This window comes from Vombatus ursinus, unplaced genomic scaffold (genome assembly GCF_900497805.2).
Source record: "Vombatus ursinus unplaced genomic scaffold, bare-nosed wombat genome assembly UNPS02014909.1, whole genome shotgun sequence".
NCBI classification, from domain to species: Eukaryota; Metazoa; Chordata; class Mammalia; order Diprotodontia; family Vombatidae; genus Vombatus; species Vombatus ursinus.
In genome coordinates, this window is record NW_020954687.1 from 7776189 (window position 1) to 7796318 (window position 20130).

General features: G+C 33.2%; 1 protein-coding gene across 1 annotated transcript in view; it reads left to right on the top strand.

Annotated features, from left to right (window-relative positions):
• The window catches only part of LOC114029068 (potassium channel subfamily T member 2), a 207213-nt gene that overhangs the window by 48847 nt on the left and 138236 nt on the right, over window positions 1-20130 (top strand). The window contains exon 7 of the mRNA XM_027843419.1: window positions 4183-4291. Coding sequence (XP_027699220.1) covers window positions 4183-4291 — 109 coding nt within the window. The remainder of the gene's footprint in view (window positions 1-4182; window positions 4292-20130) is intronic.

Genomic DNA, 20130 nt, shown 5'->3' on the forward strand with positions numbered 1-20130 from the left:
TTAGGAGTCCCCCTAATTGAATTATTCTGTAGTACAAATCTTTCCTTTTTCATCATGAAGAAAACATGAAAGACTTTGCTAAATGTATTATTGGAGTCAGGCATAATGTGTCCACCGAATTCCCCTCATAAACCCTAATTAACCCTCTTAATAAAGGAAATGAAGCATGACCTAATCTTAATGATCTCATTGCTACTAATTACTGATCATTGTTTCTCTTTCTAATTGTTTAAAATCCATTCCTTAATCATTTATTCTAGAATTTTGCCAGGACTCAAAGTCCCACTCACTTCTCTATAGGTAGTTGCATCCATTCCATTTCCTTTTTGAGAACCATTAGAGAGAAATAGATTTTTCCATGTAAAATTTTGAACAGGTAGTACTACCAAGAATTTGTGTCACGATCCTCATTAACTCAAATTAAGATGGGTATATGAGGTACTCTATACTGGTATGCTCATTTTCCGTGAAACTGGAATGCTTGTAGAGTCATCCTTAAGTGAGTGATTTCAATGACTATTCACAAGGTAATTACTAAGCAATTGGTGGGATTGCTAATAGTCTGATCTGGTTACCCACAGAATAATTATTTTCATCATTATGGTAACTGAAACAGATTGACCAATCAAAAATAAGTTGATTGTTAGAACCTGACTACTGTGGTCTAATAAAAAGAATCGAGTTTCATAACAATTATTCCACTGAGCCATCACAGGGATTTAGGTGAAGAAAGTATCTCCTTTTTTTGACACGCATTTTCAGATGTTCTGAATGCTTGTTATACTTCCTATAAAATGCAGGGCATAAACAGCAAACATTTTAAAATATTTTAATTGTTTTCCATTCTGTTAAAAATCCTTTCAAAAAAAAAGAAATATTTGATTTTTGTTAAACAGGACAGAACTACATCAGTCTATGCATGGGTGCTTTTGTTTACAACCTTCCTAAGAGCTGTTGCTTAGCAACTGCATTGAAGAAGCTTCTAGTGCTCTAAATCACAGGCTGTATTCATACAATTTTAAGTTCTCAAAAAGGACTGGATTCTATGAGGAGAGATTTTGATATTCAGCATTTTGAGTACATTGGCAGCAATTATTCATCACACATGCATAAAAATAGATTTGAAAGAATGTATCTGTAAATATTCTATTTATTTTAAATAGTTATCTAAGTTAGTCTATACTGTTTAATCTGTATTCAGATTTTTTTTCAAACCTATTGTTTTAGAACTTACATGACAATAGTATACTATGTAGGCATTTCCATAACCTAAAATAACCTCATAGCAAGAAAATTATGATTTATTTAAAATAACTATTATTTGGTTGGCAAGCATTTACAAATATTATCCAAGCCAAACATTTTGTCTGCTTTTATTGCTGGAATATCATCTTGCATAGATGGTTTGTTGGGGTTCAGAAGTTGGGAACTCATAATATTAAAATAATTCCATTTCTTTCTTGTCTAATGAGGTCTCTAAGCCAGGAGGAGCAGGGTGTGGTTTATGTTCCCATGCCTCACAAGATCTTCTAGTTTTGTACTTTGTGAGTCTCAGGAGTTTTATGTATGTTGTAGTTAGTCTAAATTGAGATTTTATACAAAATGATTTTCTGTCATAATGATCAGTTTTCATGTCTGCATGTCCTTTGTCTCTTACTATGTAGACATAGCAGATTTCTCTGATTATGCCACTCTAGTCGAAGGATCATTGATCACAGCTGGAAGGGGCATCGGAAGATATCTAGTTCAATCTTTTTTATTTTATTGATGAGGCAACTGAGTGTCAGTTAGGTTAAGTAACTTGACCAAGATCACACAGGTTGTGAGTTAGAAAAGTTAGGAAGGAAAATTAATATTTATAATTGCTACTTATTGTGATTGATCTGTTTCCTCAATATGCTAAATAATGAGTAAAATGTAAATATAGGAAAAGGCATATGGTTATGTAAAAAGTGGCCACTCAAAAGATTAAAGCCCTTTTAATGATGTTTAATGATGATGATGCAGATGATGTGATAATGATGATAGCATTTATAGCACTTTAGGTTTTGCAAAGAACTTTACAAAAATCTTATCTCATTTTATCTTCACAATAACCTCAAGAGATGTAGGACCTATTATCATCCCCATATTATCCCCATACATTTGAGAAAACTGAGGGAAACTGATTAAGTGACTTGCCCAGGGTCTCACAAAGCCTGTCTGAGACAAGCTTTGAACTTAGACCTTCTCTCTCAGAGATTCTGTAGTTCAGAACCCTCTATTCTGAACCCTATATTTCTATCTGTTCTCATGCTTGGAAAGGCACGGTTGGTTTGAATGAGTTTTAGAGACTATTTTTTGTTGAGAATTAGAGAGATCTTTTGTAATTACATTTATGCCTTCCACATCACAACTTTCCCCATTGAAGTTTTGATATATTGAAGGTTGGGATAAGAAATTAAATTAGAATTCTTGGGGAATCTTGTGGAAGCCACAGCAGACATACAAAGGCCAGCAGACAACACAGAAAAAATTTTAAAACTTAGAAATGCATAAAATATATGTATTGTATACTATCAACCCAAAGTTTAAAATAAGCTACTGTAAACACCCCATGAAAAAATCAGACTTCCTCTTTGGTAGGAAGGGAGAGCCAAAAATTATAGTACAGGGGTGCTATACCCCTTACGCCCATGATGTGGAAGAATAACCCTGTATACATGAAGAATGACTCTAAAGACCTGATTTTTTTAAAAAAGGTCGTTACTTTGGAGTCAAACTTATTACTTTGTAGCTGCACCTTTAATCAACTTGGTGTAAAGAATATTGAATTGATAGATAAGAAACAATTCATTCAAACTTTTTGGGTTTGGATGAGTCATATAATCTATATCTATCTATCTATCTTTGGGATTAGGCAAGTCAAATGTATCTATCTCTATCCTCTCTATCTTTATCTCCTCTATGTCTATCTCAACCTCTGTCTATCTCTATCACCTATATTTTTATCAATATCAATATCTACATCTGTATCTATATGTTTTCTAGTTTATATTTCCAAGCTTTAAAAACCATTTGACTTCTTTTAAAACATAAGGAACATAGAAAAAATAATGAAATATCTCTGAAAATGTTCTTGAAGGAAGATGGTATATAGAGGTCTAGGTGACATCATGAAAACCTGGTTTCGTATCCCACCTCTGATATATACTGGCTATGTGGCCATGGGCTAGTCATTGAACCACTCAGTGTTCCAGATAAGCCTTCAAAACTGTAAGTTGTTTGAGTTGTTCATCTACATGTATTGATAGAGGGAGGTTCCATAATATTTCCTACACAATTGAAATCCTAGGTATGTTATGCCTCTCCTTATTCATTCCTTCCCAAATTATTCTAGTCAATCTTCATTTGTTAGGATCCTGAAAGGTTAAATCTTTCTCTTTCGCTAGTGCTGAAAGAGAGAGAGAGAGAGACAGAGAGAGAGAGAGAGAAACAGGATGTCTTCCTAGGAAGCAGGGAGAAGACTAAGAGCATAGGAAAACTTCCACTATGTCTATTTGACAGGAACCATCCAAATTTTATTAGATAGCTGGATATTACCATATGATCTGAAAATATTTTTATTGTTTTGAAAAAAAAAACATGTACACAACCTTACCTTTGGTGTAATGAAAAGAGCACTAGCTTTTTATTATATTTAAATCCTAGTTTTGCTCCTTACTAGTTCTATGACCTTAGGCTAGTCACTTACACTCTTTGAGCCTCAGTTTCCTCTTCTATAAAATGGGAATAATATTGTATGACCAACCTTCCAGAGATTCTATGAGGATCAAAGGAAATGTTAGATTCTGAGAGGACCAAATGAAATGATAATACTTTGAAAATTGTAAAGTATGGTGTGAATATATCACTTAAAGGTCAAAGCAGTCTATGTATGTAATGAAATTCCAAAGACCTTTAAGATGTTTGAAAATGTTTATGCCATGATGTCATGATTTTGTGAAACCAGTTTCAGTCTTTTATTTTTGTCTTCATGAGTGAAATTGAAGATAAAATTGCACAAGCATAAATTTTTTAAACAAAAAATTTTAAGATGTAGGTTAGAAATATGTGAAAAGAATAAACAATTTCATTTTAAATTTTATCTAACATGTTTTTTAATTATAAATGGGAACTAATTCATCTGCATTTTTTGAACAGATCATGTTGTCTGTGAAGAGGAGTTTAAGTATGCCATGTTAGCTTTAAACTGCATATGCCCAGCAACTTCTACCCTTATCACACTGTTGGTCCATACCTCTAGAGGACAGTAAGTATATATACACATATTTTTTTTCAATAATAATAGGATCTTAGAATAGAGGTGAGTGTGATTATTTAACTTGGACGTGTCATGAAGAAAAGATTTTTCGACTGGATTTTAGATTGGTATTGAATAAAGCAATATTACTTAAACCCAGGAATAAAGCCAATTCCATCACATTGACTCCTTTGCAAATCTAAATTATCTTTCCATTTTTAAGATTCTGGGTTTTATCAGTAACTTAAATATGGCTCAACGCTCAAAACTTTGACCAACTCTTAAGCTACTTTCTGAGCCTGGAGCTACAAGTAAGTAAGTAAGTGTTTGCATATTGCAAAGTGATTATAAATCAAAATGATGCCTGTTTTGTGAAGTTATTTAACTGGGCAAAAGAGAAGAGAAATCATAGCTTATGGAAAAGAAAGGTCACTTCACTGGCACATGTTAGGCACCTTGGAACTGCATAAAATTCAGAACTTGTTTTTGACTTTCATTTTATGAAATATACTGCAAATAGAAAAAGGTTCTATTTTCTGAAATTTCATACTCTTTACTTAGTACCTTAAGTAAAAATTCTAACTTTCCAAGTCAAATAAATTTATTGTTAAGTTTGCTTTCAGTTTTTCATTTCACATATTTATGGTCTCTGCAGTTAAACAAATTTAATAATTTGGCTGACTTAAGTCACACCTGGAATTTTCTCCCTTTGCATCTACATCTCTTGGCTTCCCAGACTTCCTTCCAGTCTCAGCTAAAATTGCATCTTCTTAAAGAAGCCTTTACTGATCCCCTTTAATGCTAGTGCATTCCCTATTGATTATGTCCAATTTATTCTTTTTGTCTTGTTTATAATAATTGTTTGCATATTATCTCTGAGAACTAGGAGTTTTTTTTCCCTAGGGTGAAGAGGTGCTTCTCTTTCTATCCCCAGATACTTTCATGGTGACTAGCACATAATATAGGCACTTAATAAATACTTAAATACTTGTTGGTTTTGCTTGACAAGACTCTATTCAGGTAAGATCTAGGGTAAGAAAAATGGTCTCTCGGAATCAGATGCAGCCATGCTGGAATGGAAAGAGGGAAGAGAAATAAGTACTATTAAGGGCCTATTATTTGCCAAATGCTACACTAAGCTTTACAAATATCTCTTTTGTCCCTCCAAACAATCCTGTGAGGTAGGTATTGTTATGATCCCCATTTTACAGATGAGAAAACCAAGGGAGACAGAAGTTAAGTGACTTGCCCAGGGTTCCACATCTAATAAAGAGTCTGGGGACAGATTTGAACTCAGGTCTTTCTGATAGCCGCAACACTCTATTCACAGCACCACCTAGCTGCCTCTATAACATCATACTGGGAATTTAAAAGATCTAGGCATGAGTCCTAGCTACATTCCTTTTCGTGGAATACGACTTTGGACAAGTTACTTTGCCAATTGGAGCCTAACCTTCCCATCTATAAAATAAAGGATTTGAATTTGTTGATCTCATTAGCAACACTTTGTTATTTAAGCACATACTTCATGCTAAATTGCCAACTAAAAACACAGCAGAGATTTAAAATATGATAGATAACCTAACACTGTTGATTCCAGCCAGAGTACTACATAAATGCATTGTTATTCTAAATAAAGATGAAGTAACGATTCAGAACTTTTAGATGTTCTCACATCCCGGCCACACCATGGAAAAAAAGCTTGGTAGCATGAAAAAGAGCCCTGAATTTGGAATCAGAAGCCTGGTCAGACTACCTTGGTTTGAATTCTGCTTTTAATATTTAGCACTTTTGAGACTTTGGGCAATTGGTATCATCTCTCTGGATTTTAGTTCACTCATCTGAAAAATGAAGAAGTTGGACCAGATGACCCACCTCATGGGTCTCTTCCGAATCTAAATGTATAATCTTGGTGTTTCTGTTATATAATCATAGAGTTTTAGAATTGGATGGGATCTTAGATATCATCTAGTCTAATATTTTGATTTTCTAATTCAAGAAAGTGGCTCTCAGATAGGCTAAGTGACTTACCAAAAGTCACACTGCTAGGTAATGGCAGAGCTAGGATTTTACCTTAGCCCCCCAGTTTATTGTTCTTGCTTATACAATAGGGTGCATTAGGTAGAATCCAAGACAGTGACCTGGGCAATCTTTGGAGGGAATGACATAGAGTTTCAGTTGCTATTCACCTAAAGGCACAGGTCACAGGAAATGGATCATCCACACTGAGCTATAATGACATGTTTTATTATTATTGAGGCACCCGAAAAGACCTTTGTTCAATTTTGTTTAATGATGCCATGGCTACAGATATTATTATAAAACATAATATTAATCGTAACTGCTAGGTAGAGATTAGATCCTCTTCAGTAGGTAGATGAGGTCTCTTTTTTGTATTATAAATCAATAAGGAAATATACTTTGATTTGAATGATCTTATTTTGCAGGGAATTTTTCAGAATTACATCTGTTTCATATGATGAGTGATGCCTATAAATACAACACATAGATAATTGTATATACTTAAGCCCATTTGGAGATGAATTTGATTCTTAAATGTATGTTTTGCTTTATTTTGACTATTTCTATATTTTAATATTTGTATATTTAAAAATACAGCAGAAACAATTCTATCAGTACTTTTTTCCAGACAATTCAAACAAAATACTTTGTTTTTTGAAACATAACTTTTTTCAAGGTTCAACTCAAGTGCTACTTTTTATGCAAAGCCCTTTATGATTCCTCTTGTTTACTGTTAGTATTCTTTCCTGCCTCAAATTGTTTTTATTAACTGTTTAAAAGTTGTACTACTCATCCACTCAACCCAATGGAATGTAAGTTCCTTGAGGGCAGAAACTGTTTTTTTTTTTGTCTTTGAATTTACTAAGAGATAGTGCACTCCTTTGCACAAAGAAGGCACTTAGTAAAAGCTTATTGAATGAATGAGTAAATGAAAATAACTAATATGACAAATTTAGCAATTTCCCACCCCCAAACACTCATAATTTGTTTTTTCAACAATGTTTATTGGCCAAAACTTGGATTACTTATCCTTGACAGTGACATTATAGTAATGATGTTGAATATTTAAGTTAATGGTTATTAGTAAGATCATTTCTTTTAAAATTTAGGACTTCTAGTGTGCATACTTCCAAAATGAATTTTGTGTATCTAACATAAGTAAACATTGTAGAACCAGACAATCCAAGTAAGTTCATTAATTTAGTAGGATTGGGTCTTACAAATGACTTTATATGTAATGTGATATTTTCCATATGAATAATAGTGGAGTTCTGTCTGTGGTTGCTGGAAAAATTTTATTTGGACAAAACTCTCACCTGATTTTGTGTGTATTGTTTAAAAAAAATTTATAATGGGGAAAATGAACTTGATGTTTCCATATTTCAAGGTTTATCATTGGAGAACTACTCAGATCAGACTAGTTTGAAAGCAAGCAAATTAAAATAATCTTTTTTATAACAACTTTACCCTCTGTAATCTAAGTGAACTCACTTTTATAATATGTGTGTATGTAGGTGTGTATATAGGCATTATTTAAACATGTTAAACATGTATACATATATACTTTATTAAACATTTGCTTGATTCTCCTGTGTATTTGTAGATATGTATATGTGCACATACATTCACCTCCCTTTCTTATTAAACTAACACATTTTATGCAGTCCAAATTATGTTGATTTCTAAGGCTAAAATTATAAAAGCATATTATGACTATTATTAAAATATTTAAGAAGAAACTTTAGGTGGAACAATAGAAGTGGTCATACTTTTGTAAAAAAAAATTGCAAACTTTTGTTAAATGACAAATGACTAGTGTAATATGCTTGCTAACAGGAATTAAATGTGTTAAACTTGATTCTTGCACATAGGCATACATGTACACTCATGCACACACATGCAAGCACATGTGTGAATAAGTACATGTATAAATCCTTACATTATATATGCATGTGGGTATGCATATAAATGTAGATATATGCATACATGGGAGCATCAAGTTTAACAAGTTTAATTAATGTTAGCAGGTATATTGCACTATCATTTGTTATTCAACTAAAGAGATTGCAGTTATTCTTTTGTGTTTTGTTTTGTTTTTATAAAAAATGGGACTACTACATTTGTGCCTTCTAGAGTTTCTTTTTAAATATTTTAATAAAACTCATTTATAAGTACATACTTTTATCATTTTCACCTTGGAGATAAACATAATTTGGGCAGTATAAAGATGTTAATTTAATAAGAAAGAAAAATGAATTGGTATGTACAATGCCAAATAGTGACTAGAGCAACAAATGCATTATGCGTGTCATATTAAACCACTAATTGAATATAAAATTAAAGATGCTATTCAGTGATTTCAGCACACACACACACACACACGTACACACACCAAAAAAAAAAACCCAAAACAAGAACAAATGAAGTAACACTATCTTGGCTTCAGTCTTAATTAAGGTTTTGCTTAGTATTAAACTATACTGGTGTTATGATATTTTTATTTCTTAATTTTTTAAAAATTTTTCAGGGGAATGGTCTCCAAAAGTCAAATGATGGACATATTTTTATTACACTTAAAAATTTATTCTACTTTCTTTGACAATTATGGAAATATGTATATGAAAATGTAATTGTCACTTTGTTAGAACATTATGTAGCTAAAAATTATATCAATGTGCATTTAGCCTTTATATACATGTATAGAAAGCAAAACTTTAGAAGTAAAATCAGAAATTACATTTTTATGAAGACCTCATTGATTCTATATAAATATTGATTTATGTTTATAAATAAAGAAAGTATGTATGTTTGGTCTCCCTCACTTTAAATAAAATCTTCAATTATGACTGTGTCACCAATTTTAGGATGTTATAATTGATATTCACTCACATATGGGTTATTCTATATGGTCTTTAAAGTTCCATCTATTTCTGAGTTTCTTTGATTCTGAAATTGTGTGATTTATTTAGCTTAAGAGAGGCAGAACACAATAGTGGATAGAGGGTTACCCTTGGACCAACAAGGGGAAATTCTGTCCTTGATTTATTCTCACTGGTTGATGGGGTGAAAATGATTAGAGTCCTTGTGGGGAGTGACCATTCTTTTCTAGCATATGTAATAGAATGGGAGAGAAAAAGTAGTTATGGTCTCATATATGTGTATTCTCTATTCTGGGAGAAAATAATTCAGAGAAAAGTTAAATGTGAACCCAAACACTAAAATTTTATAAGGAAAGTTAGGTCAGGAGGGACAGGATATTCAAGAATGAAATTTTGAAGCCAAAAATGCAAACAATTTAAATGTAGTGGGGAATGAATAGAAGTCATCTAAAGAGAATGATGTGAATGAACAAAATATTGGTATTGAAAAAGACTGGTAAATGTGATTGCCAAACTATTACCATTGATATTTAAGCTTACGACAAATGGGAGAAGTAGGTAGGAAAGGACTGGAAGGACAAATATCTTGAATTTTTTTAAAGGAAGAGAACACATTCTGCAAACTATAGGCCTGTGAGCATCAGTTTGATTCTAAGGAAATTTCTAGAATGTGTTATTAAAGACGTGGCTAGTAAGTATCTAGAAAATGAAGACATGTTTATAAAGATCTGACGTGGCTTCACCAAGGATAGGCTATGCCAAACTAAACTTTTTTTTCTTGGTCAAGGTTACTAAGCTTTTAGATCAAGGGAATATTATAAATATATACATACACACATACATACATACATATACATATGCATATATGTGTGTGTGTGTGTGTATATATATATATATATATATACATATATGTATGAGGCATTTGATAAAAGTCCATCATGCTGTTCTTAGGGGAGGGACGGAGAGGTGTGAACTAGATAATAATATAGTTAGATGTACTTGGAACTCTTTGAATGATACAAAGCTGGAATAGATAACAAAGGCACTAGATGACTGGGCCTATATCTACAAAAGTCTTGACAAGTTAGGATTGGACTGAATTCAATAAAATAAAATTTAAGAGGGGGAAGCATAAAGTCATACACCTGAGTTCTAAGAGTTAGTTTCACAAGGCCAGTCTGGGGAAGCATGATGAGACCTAGCAATTTGAAGAAAAAAAAAAGATGTTTAAGTGGATTGCATACTTTAATATGAGACAGTAATGTTATGTGGCAACCAAAAAGCTAGTGTGATCATATGGTCTGGCTGTGTTAAGAGAAGAATGACTTTCAGGAATAAACAGGTGATAGTCCGTGGTATTCCGTCCTCAGTATATTCAGTTTTGGACAGCACAGTTTAAGGATGACATTCAGAGGGGCAGCTAGGTGGCGCAGTGGATAGAGCACTGGCCCTGAAGTCAGGAGGACCTGAGTTCAAATTCGGCCTCAGACCAAACACTTGACACTTACTAGCTGTGTGACCCTGGGCAAGTCACTTTACCCCAATTGCCTTAAAAAAAAAAAGAATGATACTCAGTAGCTAGAGATCATTGATTAGTGAAAGGCCTTGAGTCTATATTGTATGATAATCAATTTAAGTAACAGGTGATATTTAGTCATTAGAAGAGAAGACTAGGAGGGACACAGTAGTGTGTCAGTAATCTGCTGGAATCAGCTCTGACTTGCTCATTGTTAATTCATTGTTAAATTTCCAGTTTGAACACTTGTACCTCAGAAATCAACAATCTAAAAATGAGAGAATGATTTATTGCTTTTTTGATTATATATATTAACAAAGTGTTAGTAATGAAGATTAAATTTGAAAGTGTGAGCATATACTTTTTTATTTGGAGAGGGGGAAGAGCCTAGTTATTAAACATTTACTGGCACATCCTTATTTTGTTCTATAAACATTGCTTGAGATAAGTAAGAATGCAGTAAGAGACTCAAAGAATAAAGTCATCATTACACTAGAGGCCTGGTGAAAAATAATAAGAATAGCAACTATCATTTACTTTGTGCTTTAAATTTTCCAAAGTGCTTTACACTCATTATCTCATTTGAACCTCACAACACTCCTGTCTGCGTTCACTTATTTGAAGAACTGTCATGTGGAAGAGGGATTAAATGTATTCTGTTAGGCCAAAATGAACCAAGACCAGTGGCTGCAAAGTGGCAAACTTGGGCTTGATGTTGGGAAAATCTTTCTAACAATCAAAGTTCCTGATAGTGGAATGGTTTGCTTTGATATGTGTTGATTTCCTCCACATAGGAGATCTTTAAGCAGAAGCTAGATTACTACTTGCCTAGCATGTTATTGTGGTGATTTCTTTTTTATATGGGTTGGACTGGATTGATGAGAATAAAATACCTTCACATTCTCGAATTTCATCATTTAAATAATAGCTGGACTCAAAGAATATGACAAACATGCCATCTTTGCTTTTGTCCAAATTACTGATAAAATATTAAACAGCACAAGGCCAAGCACAGATCTTTAGAAAATTCCACTGGAAACCTCCTGCCAAGTTGGCATGTTTGTCATAATTGCGCATAATACAAAGCTAGGAGGAACACCTAACACCCTGGATGACAGAATCAGTATCTAAAAATAAGTTGGCAGGCTAGACATTAAGTTAAACCTAATAATATGAATTTTGAGAGATATAAATACAAATACAATCTTATTTATAGCTTCAGAAATCAATATCAGACTACCACATGGGGGAGGCATGACTATAATGTAACAGTTTGGCAGGGGCAGGTCTGGAGATTTTATCGGATAGCAAGCTCAGTATGAGTCATCAATATGATGTGATGCTGCTAGTATCACTTGGGACATGATGAGAGAAATGACTTTTTTGTGGAGTCTATTCTCAAAACTATTTTTTCAGAACATTGTTTTTTTTTAAAATGTGTTTAATTGTGCCCTTTTTGCTTACGTATTGATATGTACACGTGTCCATTAAGAATCAAATGGTTGGGGGCCTAGAAGATAAGATTTTTACTTCCTCCATCAGAGTTCTGCCAGTATCTTTGAGGGGTTTGGTTTCTAATGTTGTTGATCACAAGCCCCAACTTTTATGTTCTCCTTTAAGAGTTTACCAGGACAAATAGATTAGTTTTGAGAAAAAGGATTCATTAAGAAGGTATAGTAAGAATAGTGGGTACAAAACATTGTCCCCAAAGTCTGATTTGCAGTCTCGCACAAATTCACAAAGAACCTTTTTGGAGAGTGGGCATTGACTTAAAGTATAACGTTAATAAGGCTCACATGTAGCCAATAAGTGTGAAAAAGAAGTACCCCTCCACTTCTGATCTTGGGGCCTCATGAAATTTACTATAGGCTGTGGCATCAGTGGAAGACATTTTTCTGCTGAGTTGACTCCTTACAGGGCCAGGCATCTCAGCTGGACGGAATAATCTACTGGTGGGCTGGGCTGCTTCTATACGGCTATTGATACTCTCATGCATTTTTGCTCTAGTGCCAAGGGAGAGGAAGATATCAGCTGTGGGTTGTACAGTTCTCTCTAGACCATGAAATGCTTTTAAGGTTACTACAGGTATATAGCTCTCTCAAGGTTGCTGCTCCCTTAATGAGGGAAACACTATAGAGAAGGAGGCATTTACCTTTTTAAAGCTGCTATAGGCTAAGAAGAGAGACAGGACAGCACCACCTCCCCTTCACCCCCACCAGCCCTTAACTCATCTCTGAGGAAGCAACTCAAATGGATATTGTATCCTCTTAGTTACAAAGGGAAAAAAAATAAAGAGTGTTCCAAATACCTACTCTGTGTGTCTCAATACCCAGCTGATTCCTCTGGCTCCATAGTAATATAATTTTTGTCATCACATAGTGCTAGTTCCTCAACAATGGGAATAGTTTGGAAATAGGTTCTCCCCAATTTTCCACAAGCAAACATAAGACTGAAACCAGATGAGGCATATGTTTCAAGGACTAGCTCTCCATTAACCAGTTTCCCCTATCCCCCTATACAGATGTCTCAGAAGTTTCACAGGATATCCTAAAGTTTTACAATTGCTTCATGAGAGAGAATGACAACTTTTAGAAAAGAGCAAATAAAAATGATCCATACTAGTACAGATCTCTATTAGACAAGCTTAACTTGACCTCTGAGGTTAACTATGCCAAAAGTATCCTGGATAATGGGATTAAGAGCAGCTTAAAGTTATAATTCCAGTAAATGGAATGCTAAGCTTTGATAATCCAAAATAATAAGGAATATAATTTAGATACAGAATGAAAGTATGTGGATAAAATCTAGGCTGGATTTATAGGAGTTGTATAGTTATTTTTGATGCTTAAATAGTTTCAGCATTAATGAACTATTACTGGAGGTATTTGTGAAAGACTTGAGGTTTTTAATGATGAGAGGATGGTCAAAGGTCAAATGCAGAGAAAGAAGATTCTCTAAGGATGTGGCAGAAGGCAGAAAGATGAAAGACAGAGGCTTCAGAGAAAAGGCTAGTTTGCTGAGCTAAAAAAAATATAAATAAATGGAGCAAAATAGCCAGAAGTAATGATTAAAGGAAGAGCTATGGTCGAAATTTCGGTACAGAGACATAATGGTAACAAGAAGACAGAGCCTGAGATTGATTCAGATGACAAAATGACTAGAGATGGGTTTTGAAAATAGGAATGTGGTAGGAGATAACTTTTTTAAAAGTATTCTGAATAGATGAAAAGGGAGAGAAGTGAGAAATCTCTATGCCACAGTCTATAAATAAATGCTCAATGTAGGGGAAATGCAGAACATTTCCAAAGGGTGCTGTACAATTTTAGCAGAATCAAATTAAAGATGACTTTCAATTCTGTTAAATACATCTTAAAAGTCTATTGTAACCTACTGCTCTTTAGGATTGGTTATTTGATGAAGAGCAGTTTATTAACTTACTGGACTACTTTGTTATTTTAATCAATGTGATCTGGAAAGGGAAGATTCTGGCGTTTCCCTAGGGCTGTTTGAAAGGAGAATGAGATTATGAAAAAGGAATATTAAGATGAGACTAACATTCAAAATAATTTATGCCCAAGTAAAATATGGGAAAGGGAATGTCCAGAATTATCATTTCATGTCCTTTTACTTAGTTAATATATCATGATGCCAAAAAATCAATAAAACAGAGGTGGGTGGGAGAATAATGTATTACATCGAAATGGAGGCTTCCCACAAAAGGTCTTTATAACATGTCTATAGGTAATTCTTAAGTAGACAAGATATTCTCATTTTTCAATTTTTTCAGACCTTAGTAGTTTTTTTAATGTATGTTTCATTATAGTCATTTATATATTTATATGTTGCCTCTAGGATCAAATATAAAATCCTCTATTTGACTTTTAAAACTCTCAGTAACCTGTACCTTTTCTAAATTTACAGACTTCTTGTTATTTGCTCCCCTCCCCCTGGCCCCATTCCACTCCCCCCACCACATACACACAAACTCTGAGATCCATTAACACTGACCTGCAGCTGCTCCTCAAATTAGACACTCATCTCCAAATTCTTGCCATTTTCACTTGTCCCCTACTTAAGCTTTCTCCCTCCTCATCTCAGCTAAATTCCACCCCCTTAAAGATCTTTCCTTACTTCTAGTGCTTTCCCTCTGTTGATAAGATCCAATTTACCATGTGTGTTAAGCACACACACACACACACACAAAATATTCTACTTACTTGTAGTTGCTTGCATGATCTCTCCCTTATTATACTATAAACTTCTTGTTAGCTGGAATTATCTTTTACTTTTTATTGTATCCCCAGCACTTAGCACATTGCCTGGCATGTAGTAGGTGCTTAATAGATGCTTGAAAGACTGACATGTGTGTGCAATTGTAACTAAATTGTTTTTTGATGTGTTTTGTGGATATTTGTCTCAAAAATTTATGGTCATGCCCCATGATTTTTGGGATATATGTAACAGTTTTTATTTCAAGAAATTAAACTAAGTGTAAAAGGAGCTGTGAAAGCCTTTGCAAGAAAAGTAACTTTTTAAGCCATGACAATTTAAGTGTGATGATAGGGAAATTTATAGAAAATATTGAAATTCAAGTTTTAAAAACATGTTCTATTTTATTATGCTAACTTAGGATCAGAGGACATATAAAAAGAAGAAAATAATTAACTACCACATTACTGGAAACATCAAGTATAAAAGTAAAAAAAAAATCAGATGTTTTTCAAATTATGAATTTGTGGACCATTTTCATAATCTGCAAAAAAGAGCTTGTTGTTTTTATGGTATTTTCCTTCTCTTATTGGTCTGTGTGTGTGTGTGTGTGTGTGTGTGTGTGTGTGTGTGTGTGTGTGTGTTTGCTCTGGATTGAATGGAATGTCTGGAGGAGGGGATCTTAACATTTTTCCATCATGGACTCCCTTGGCAATCTGGTGAAGGTTATGGCCTCAGGGGAAAATGTTTTTAAATGAGTAAATTAAATACAAAGGATTATAGAGGTAAGCAATGACATTGGAATATGATTATCATAAAAACAAGAATAATAAGTTCACAGACCTCTGGTCTAGAGCATTCCTAAATACCAAAAGTTCCATTTGCAAGCTTTCTAGCTATGATTGAGGTAACAATTCATTGAAAAATAATTGATATCTCCTTTTCTTTCATTTGCATTTCCCAATATATTTCTCCCCTTCCCAAAGTCAACCCTTATAAAATGAATAAATAATAAAAAGAAAAAAATAGTTCATCAAAACTAACTAACCAACCAGGCAAGTCTGAAATGCTTTGCAGTATTATATCACCATAGTATTCCACCTCTGCAAAGAAAAGAGTTAGGTACATTGTCATACCTTTTCTTTGGGACCAAGTTTGGACCTTAGAGTTTTACTGCATTGAGTTTCAGTTGTTTTAGAGGTGGGGTTACTTCAATTTACAATTTTGTATTCATTATGTATATTATTTTCCTGGTTCTTATTTCACTTTGCATTAGTGCACAGAAGTTTTCGCATGCTTTTCTATAGTCATCATATTCATTATTTCTTACAACAAAGCTGTATTTCATTACATTAATGTACCATAATTTTTTCTTCCATTGGCCAGTCAGCGAGCATTCACCTTCCGCTCCAGCTGCTTCCAGTTGTTTGCTTCTTCACAAAATGCAATTTGTACATATAAGGACCTTTATTTTATTTATTTATTTTTTAAATATCATTGACCTCCTTTGGGTACTTCCCAAAAAAACTGCTATAAGGGGAATGTTTCAAAGAAAAGATAGCTCACAAAGGCTAAAAAACACTTCAAATATTTTTGAGCATATAAAAAAAATTGGTGTAATGTTTGGAATGGATACCAATTAGATATAAATTATATATACTGACAATTTTAGAATATTTGCTTTTGAGTGTAAAAATTCCCTTTACCAATGCAGATCACAATCTATATATATTTTCTGCATATAATTTCTAGCCTTACAAATTTCATTGATAGTTTAATTAGAAGAGAAAAGAACTGAGTACAAAACCTAGTGGAACAATCATGTGTAGGAGGTTGAAGAAAAATGAGATGAGGAAGAGGAGGAAATAACAGAAAAGGAAGGAAAAGGAGAAGAGAAGGAAAAGAAGAAGAAATAAGAAGAAGAAAGGAGAAGGAGGGAGAGGAGGTCATAGAGGTATGAGTAAAACCAGGAGAACCAGGTTTTGTTCAGAGACAAAAGAGGGCCAGGATGGGACTGTGCCTGTTGTAAATGTACATGTAGGATAATGGCATTGGCTATATTCAGGAGAGGTGAAGCAAGTGGATGAAATTTTAGCAATGGAAGACATTTTTAGCAATATCTCTCATGTTAGATGTGAGGATCCCAAGACTTATCCAACATGACAGCAAGTAGTAGTTGAACTGGGAATCAGAACACAGATCCTATCATTCTCAGTTCAGTCCTCTTTCCTTTTGGACTGTCATTTGATTTTGTGTGATCAGAATAAGCGAACCTAATGATCTATAGCCCTGGGATCATGGTTTTTTATTTACTTATTTTATTTACTACTATATTTTATTTTCCCCAATTACATGTAAAAACAATTTTAACATTAATATTTTAAAATTTTGAGTTAAAAATTCTCTCCCTCTCCTCTTCACCCTCATTGAGAAGGCAAGCAATTTGATATAGGTTGTATGTGTGCAGTCATGCAAAACATATTTCTTTATTAGTCTTGTGTAAAAGAAAACACAGACCAAAACAAAGGGAAAAAAAAAGAAAGTTAAAAAAAAGTGTGCTTTGATTTGCATTCAAATTTCATCAGTTCTTTCTCTAGAAATGTATAACATTTTTCATCATAAATCCTTCAGAATTGTTTTGGATCATTGCATCCTGAGAATAGCTTAGTCATTCACAGTTGATCCTTGTACAATATTGCTGTTACTGGGATCAGAGTTCTTGTGGTTCTGCTCTTTTCACTTTGAATCAGTTCATGTAAGTCTTTCCAGGTGTTTCTGAGAGTATCCTGCTCATCATTTCTTATAGTACAATAGCATTCCATCACAATCATACACCATAGCTTGTTCAGCCATTCCCCAATTTATGGGCATCCCTGAATTTACAATTCTCTGCCACCACAAAAAGAGCTACTTTAAATATTTTTGCACGTATAGGTCTTTCTTGTTTTTTTTTTTTAATTTTAATTTTTTAATCTCTTTGAGCTACAGACCCAGTATTGGTATTGCTGGTTTTGTATGGTATGTGTGGGTTCATGTATTTTTTTTTTTAATTTTCTGGTATTTAAAATTTGCTGACATACTGAGATTAAAATTAAGAAGCACTGTTGTTATAAGTATAGAGGAAAGTTGTACAGCTTAAGTGATAAAAAGATACATAAGAATATTAGGATTGCTAAAAAATATTTTAATCACATGTTAACAACTTTTATTTATTAAAAGTTTTTTAAAATCACCAAATGAATCATCAGACACCGTTATGAAAGTTAAAAAAAAAAGACTGCCAGGAAGAATAATTAGCAATGTCAATTGCCTTTTGAAACAATAGTTGTAATAGACAACTTTTTGAATTTTGACAGAATGTGACAGAACATAACAAAATTCTAGCAATTTCAGAACAATAGTGTAGATCATTTAAATGACTGACTCTATCTTCTACTGATATATCTGGCTTTCTTTTAGTATCAATTATATGAAGATTTAATTTGAGTTTCATGTGTGTGGCATGCTTCAGAGGCAGTGTGCACAATTAAATGAGCTAAGAACCTTGATTAATTTGCTACTTTTAAAAGTCTATAGGCTACATGTATATGAAATATAAGTACTTTTAGATTTTACTGTTTTTTTATATAAAACTTTAAAAATATATATCTGTTGTTTGAGAATCATGAGATGGATAGGGAAATAACCTTGGAATCAAAAAGATAAATTCAAATGCTGCCTTTAATACATTTCAAGTCCCCTTGATGTATCTCTCTTTGGGATCCTGAACCTATAGCTTAAATTCTTTGTGCCTTAGGCAACTCTCATAGATCTATATAAGGAGTTGTCCACCTATGTGAAATCATAGGTGTGATTAATGCACTGTGTCTCATGTATTTTGTCTACATGGAGTTAGATGATCTAACAGATAGAGCAGTGTGAGAATATTATTCCCTGCCAAGCAATTTAGAGACTTTTGCTTTAAACACTCCATGTTCATCACTTCTCTGGATATTTAGGCTAAGAGGTTAGACACAGAAAAACACCATGAACTAAAGTAGAAAATGGGTGGATCTTGATTTTGGGCCAGTATTTTACAACTGTTTCATTGGATATCAAGATGTTTTGATGGTGCCAAATAGTAAAAGCTTGTGTATGATACATGGGGCATCTAGCACTTAACACAGTGACTGACATAGGTACTTGATAACTATTGATTGATTATTCTTGTAATTCAATATTTGTGTTTTGTTTATATTTATAACAAAAATTTGTTATAAATGTCATTTATGCAATATCATACCATAATGTTATAATATGTAGAAATTATTATATAAAGTGCACATATAACAAAACATTTATATTGCGTATATTTGTGTTATTACTATAAAGATTCAATAAGTATCAGCTTTGTAGACAGCATTTTCCTGTGTTCTCAGAAAAATACAAAGAAAAGGATAGTCCTTGAGCAAGCCAGTAGAAAGCATATATAATCAACCTTCAATAACCAATAGTAATGAAAGAAGTAGATAATTATAAAAAAACTCCTATGTTTGGGGATTTGTAATATATTATACTAGATTCATCCTATCTCTTTGAGAGATAATTTATTCATTAGTTTTCACTTAATTTAACATGATATTAATTTGCATGACCTGAAAATAGACGAACTGAAAACATAGGAAAGGTGCCCAGAAGTTTCCTTGACAAGTCAATTTCTGATTATATTTTTTTAGAAAATGCACAAAATGTATAATGTAAACAGACATAAGGAGAATTTACAATACTCAACTATGATGCAAATTTGTCATATCTATTTTTCTCTAAGTATTATTATTTATAGGGTATTTGTCATCTGGGAGAGGAGTACCAGGAAGGAAAATAAGAGATGTAGAAGATAATTTTTTTTTCTAGAATTGAGGCAATAAGACAAAGCAAGAAAAGGCATAAGATGACCTTGAAGATTAGGACCAGAAATTAATTTTCCTTAAATTTAGAAATCCACAATCATGTGAGAGGACAAAAGGGTCACAAATTAAAACTTGTGAATTTTCATGTTACTGAGAGACAAAGGAGACATAGAATGAGAGAGAATGCACCTAATCATATTTTAGTTCAAATTTTTTGCTACTTAGAACGTAGAGATCAATGTAAATTATGAAACTGTTGCAAAAATCATTAAGAAGTCAAGGAAAAGTAAGAACATCTTTTGTACAGAAAAGGCAAACCTCAATTAGACTTAG